The 5,826-nt window shown below is 28.7% G+C and overlaps 1 protein-coding gene across 2 annotated transcripts in view; it reads left to right on the forward strand.

Annotated features, from left to right (window-relative positions):
• Positions 1 to 429, forward strand: part of LOC117172647 (protein CLP1 homolog) — a 7,893-nt gene extending 7,464 nt beyond the window's left edge. For both annotated transcript variants that reach the window (XM_033360760.1, XM_033360761.1), the window contains exon 4: positions 217 to 429. In XM_033360760.1, the coding sequence (XP_033216651.1) occupies positions 217 to 328 (112 nt within the window). In that variant the 3' untranslated portion in view covers positions 329 to 429. The remainder of the gene's footprint in view (positions 1 to 216) is intronic.
• The last annotated feature ends 5,397 nt before the right edge of the window (positions 430 to 5,826 follow it).

Here is a 5,826-nt window from a genome sequence, read left to right on the forward strand (position 1 = left end):
CTGACGAATTGACTGAGTCAAACAGCTCACCAAGCGTTTTACCCACTCCTAATACACTACATTACAAGAACCTACACTGTGAGAGTGTTTGCGATTGGCTAAAAAAAGTATTTGTAAAATTCCGGTTTATATTTGATCCACCCTCGTAGTTTCAAAAAATCACAATAATAAAGAAACGCAAGATAGTAAATGTTGTGCATTATATTTTCGTTTCAGGCAAGATGTCAACATGCAAGAGAAAATCTTGACGCTCCTGAGCCCACAACCAGAATTAAAACCCAATTCAATTTTATTGTTGTCTGAAGTTAAACACTGTGAACTTCATTAAGTTTATTTTATACTCGTTATTGTACATATAGTTTAATAATAGCTTTCACTTTTTAAACAGTTATGTAATAAATTAAGTATTTTCAATAAAGAATTATTCTGAATGCGCATGTCACCTACATGCGCAGATTCTGTAATTTGCAGAAAATTTCTTTAAATAAAAAGAAACAAATAGATGTCATATCTTCACCAATTGAACAACAGATATCGCATTTCAACGCCAACTGAGTTAGTGAAAATTACATTAAAAGAAACAATGCAGGAAAATGAATCACTTAATATTCATTCGATATATTTATTATTCATTCGATAAATTAAGCCCATTGAAAAAATCCTTGTGTAATTTTCGGGCATGATTCATGGATATCATGGAAGATTTTCAAATTCCTCAAGTAAAATCGTGTTTATGAATTAACGGTCTTAGGGATTTCCTTGAAGAATTCAAAGGTTTGATTAGTCGGATTTTTGGGATACACTATATATTGCAAGATTGCATGGTCCTTACAAAAAAATACTGTTGGAGAGTCAGATTTTACACTGTTCAAAATGTTTGGAATTCTACAACACTTCAACAAGACTTCTACACTACAAGCGTAAGGTAAAATCCATGGAATTCATAGATTTAAAGGAATTTGACCAAATTTATGCTATTCGTGGAATTGAAGGAATTCACAGAATTTATGGAATTCGCGGAATTTATGGAATTCACGGAATTCGTGTAACGCCCGTAATTCACAAAATGTATACAATTCTCGGAATTAAAGGAATTCGCGAAATTTATAAAAATGAAGGAATTCCCGAAATTTTGGAATCAATGGAATTCCAGAAATTACCGTAATTCGTGGAATGTGACAAATTTTCGAAATTCATGGAATTTACTGAATTCTCTAAATTTATGGAATCTAAGGAATTCAAGGAAGTGACGGAATTTATGGAATTCCAGGAATTCGTGGGAGTCCATGAATTCCATATCCTTAATACAAAGAAAATATAAAAATTTTGGAAATAACATAATGGCGGTTATTTTGCTGAAAGCGTTAAACATAGATTTTCTCAATAAGGCCACTATTTAAAATGTTTCTTTTTTCAGGAAAGATTGTTGACTGTGCATGCATTACATTTTTTGTGAATGCTTTGGACAAGAAAATTTTTTTATCAAAATGTTTAATATCTGCGTAAACTGGTAAGAAAAAGGGTAGATGTGAAGAGTAAAAAGTTATTTGGTATCAACATTTCTAAATTTTCTATGTGCAAAACTTACACGATCTCTATTAAAACGGTCACTTATTTTTCAATAAATTATAGTTTATTTCAATTTTTTGTAGTTGTTTAGGTATATAAAAATGTATAAAAAATATAATCTTCGATCGAAGTTACTCAGTCGCGATAGAGAAATTCTCATATTAATATGCTTGCAAAATTTGAAATTGATAAATATTCACAGTTGTGATTATTTACCACCTCAGACATTGTTAAATTAAGTCGACTTAAATTTTTTAAATGACTTAACTATTTTTGACATGTGGCCGCAGATTTTGAATCAGGCTTTTGGATAGTGTAAAACACTTTTTGTAGAAATTATAATTTGATAGAACTAAATAAAAACGTATATGTAGGGGATAATTAAGATTTTCTCGAGTTTCGATCGGTTTCGTGTGTTTTTGAATTTAGTTCAGAATTTAATCAACATAAATTTTTTTATGATTTTAAAATTAGAAGACATTTTTATTTGGGAGAGTGCGTGATCTAATTCAGTACAAACTGAGCACATTAAATTTGTATTTTTTGCTGCAATTTTTAGTATATGATTTTGTGAATTTTTTTTTCATCTCAATTTCAAGATGACATTTGAAAGTTTTTTAGCAGCAACGAAAAACTAAATAATTGTCAGAAATTTAATTAAAAAGAGTATAAAATTATATTCGATTCTGGCGACGTTCACGGAATTATTCCAGAGTTCAATTGTCTTTTTTTGTTTCGAAACGATTAATTTCTCTGTATCTATCTCATACTTTAAAAAGAGAGGTCCTATCGACGTCATACTTGGGAGTGTTGACCACTCACCAGAGTGCGCTATCTGTTCGGGCCCGAGTTCTGCGAAAATTTAATACATAAAAAAAAAGTTTTTCTTATACAAATGATTAATAAAAGTTTATAGTTCATTTTCAAAATGTTATCATTCAGTTTGAAGAGAATAAATTTAATATTTTAATTACTGGTCACTGGTCACCAAAAACGAAACAGTTTACTTTTCAACAAAAATTATGAGTTTTCAAAGGAAAAAATTAAGTTTCCACTAGAAAGGCCATTTTCCAACTAATTGTGTAAAGTTCAAAATGAAAAAGTAAATTATCTATTAAAAGAAACCGTCTTTTGTACAAAATTGTTAACATTTCAACTAAAAAAAATTAATTTTCAACCAAAAATTAAATAGTAAAAGTTTTAGATCAACACATATTTCTAATAACTGAAGTAATGAATCTTAAACCAAAAATATTACTTTGGAAGTAAAATAAATAAAATAAAGAAACAGTTGAATTTGAACAAAAAAGACAACTTTTAAATTTAAAGATTCAATTTTTAAATTCAAAAATTAATTTGATTTAAAAAAAAACATAAATTTTCATCGAAAGAAATGAATTTGCAACTAAAAAACGTAAAAACACATAAATTTGTAATAAAAAATCAGTATAATTTCAATTTTCAGTTAAAAAAATAATTCTAGACCAAAACAAAGGTGTTTTGAACACAATACTTCAATTTTCAACAAAAAATAAAAATCTTCAACCAAATTGATGATTTTTCAAACAAGATTAATTTTTTATTAAAAAGTCGGAGTTGCAACTAAAAAATTCTTTTTTAACAAACAAAAAAAAGTATTTTGAATAAAGTTGTTAAATTTCTAACCAATGAAATGAAGCTTTAACCTAAATAAATTAATTTGCAAATAATAATAATTATCTTCTAAAAAGTAGATTTTCAAACACATATTTTAATTTTTAACCAAGAAATGGTTCACAACCAAAAATATTACTTTCTTTTTACCAAAAGAGAGGAATTTTTAATAAAATACATGAATTTTCACCCCAATGGTTAATTTTTTTAACTAAAAGTGGCGAATTTTTAACCAAAAACGGACAAGTGAAATTTTCATTTAATCAATTTTTAATGAAAAAATGTGATTTTTATCAAAATAGTTTATTTTAAAACAACAAGATGAAACTTTAACAAACAACGTTAAATGCATCAGTTGATATTTCAACCAAAAAATATTTTAATTTAAAAGTGGTTGAATTCAACCAAAAAGGACGGATTTTGAAGAAAGCATATAATTTTTTTAAAACCAAAAATAATAGATAAATTTTGAGCTAAAGAGAATAAACTTCATAAAAAAAAATACATTTGTCTCCGCAACAGTTGGATTTTTAGTTTAAAAATATGGTTGTTTTTAGTTTTCGCTATACAAAAATAGAAAACTTTTGAAAAAATGTATTCTGAAAAGTCTTTTTGGTGAACAGTAATGTTATGTTTGTCAAAGAAAAACTGACCACACTTAAAATATTCATTTTTTTTTTAAGCTGAATAACTGACACTTTGACTCTATGTTACGAATGAACTATAAAGTTTTATTAATAATTTGCATAGAAAAGCTATTTTTCATATATCAAATTTGAATTTTCGGAGTACTCGAAGCCGAACAGATCGCGAAGTCTGGTGAGTAAGAGACTCCTCCATTAGGTATTTCCACTTCAACCATCAGCCAAGTTCACTTCGTTAAAAACTGAGGGGGAAACAATAGATCAAATGCATGGAACAAAACTTTTGTTCAGTCCTGAACAATATTTATATTTCTAAAAATCTAATACGAATGGGAAAACTTTTACTCTTTTTATATTATGTTTCAAAGAAATGACTTAGGTTTTTAATATTTATGATTTTTATGGTACTCTTAGGATAACCAGGCGCCCCTGGGCCTTAAATACCGAGCGTCATCCTCGTAGGTTTTCCCCGGAGATTTTTCACTTCGCCTTTTTCCGAGTGCGATCGGAAATAAAGGGTCGCTTCTATGCGGGAACCGATACAGGCATCCGGAAATCTCCGAAGGCAACCGAATGCGGCTTCGTGCCAAATTTACATGTCCAAGAGATATTGGGTCCGTTTTATTGAATGTTAGATTTTCATTATCTCTCCTCAAGAGAACATCTCTCTAACAGCTGACCGATGCATCTCGTTGTCTCGAGTCAGCACAACCGCATAAAATGTAAACTTTTAGTGTAAATAGCCCTCCATTCCAAATCATGTAAATACAGTCCACTCATCAAATAAGCTTTTCATATTTTTTATTTTAAATTTGTGCCGATTTTCTTATTCATTTCAAAAATTAGAATTGACACCCAGCAACTTTATTTCTCTAATATCTTCGTAATTAATAATAATTACCATATTATTAATTCGAAGCGATAGTACTTTTAATTTGAGAGCGGAAGCATAGGCGCCGCCATGACACTTAACGGGCATTTAAAAATTGCTGTCATATTTTTGGTAAAATGTACACTATCGTACCTAATTGTAATGTAAAAGTGAATGAAAATTATGTGCCAGGTGCTGAATTATTGCATAAAAAGGTGGAAAAAATACAATTTTTCAGTTAAAAAGGTGGTTAAAATGCAGAAAAGAATGTACCAAAGGGAAAAAGCAGCAACTTATTGACCGGTACGTGGAATGCAGGTTATGTTTACACTGCGCATAGTCGTAAGGTTTCAACAGTGAAAAAATAGTTTTTTGCATAAAAGTGAAATAATTTTAATCATGAAAAATATAAAAAAAGGTTGATGAAGCATTTTTAAAGAAATGCAGTTGAAAATTAATTGATATCTATCATTATAAGTGGGTTGTCACTTATGAAATTCACCTAGCTGGCAAATTACCGAAATAAATGCAAATGTGATTTTTTTAGTTTGAAATTTTCTCTCTGAAAATTCGTACAATAAAAGAAGTATGATTAGAAAATAATGAATAAATAGTTTGTGATAAATACGTGAAACTGAAAGATGTGAAAATATTTTTTTATTCGTGTTTCTATATGGTACTTTTTAAATCAGGGTGACCGCTTGACGGGGAAGAAAGGATTTTTTTTGAACAGATGAGAAATGTAAAGAATTTTAAAATTCAGGGTTGGAAGACTTGAAAGGATTAATAATTCGCAGTGTTTGAAGTTGAACATTTTTGATAAAAAACGTGTTGAGTTAAAGAACTGTAAATAGATGAAAATAATTTCATGACTTTTATTTTGAATACACTGCAGTTAGAGCATAAATGAACGAAAAATACTTCCTTTCGAAAGACGATTTTAATCTCATGCCCGAAATTAAAGAATGTACATGTAGATTTTAATTTTCAAGATTGAACTGTTTGAATGAGAAAACGTTAATATTTAAAGCACTTTAAACGTTTGATTAAACCTTCATAAAGTATTTGTAATGAAAGTAATTTAAAATT

This window comes from Belonocnema kinseyi, chromosome 5 (assembly GCF_010883055.1).
Source record: "Belonocnema kinseyi isolate 2016_QV_RU_SX_M_011 chromosome 5, B_treatae_v1, whole genome shotgun sequence".
Lineage (NCBI taxonomy): Eukaryota > Metazoa > Arthropoda > Insecta > Hymenoptera > Cynipidae > Belonocnema > Belonocnema kinseyi.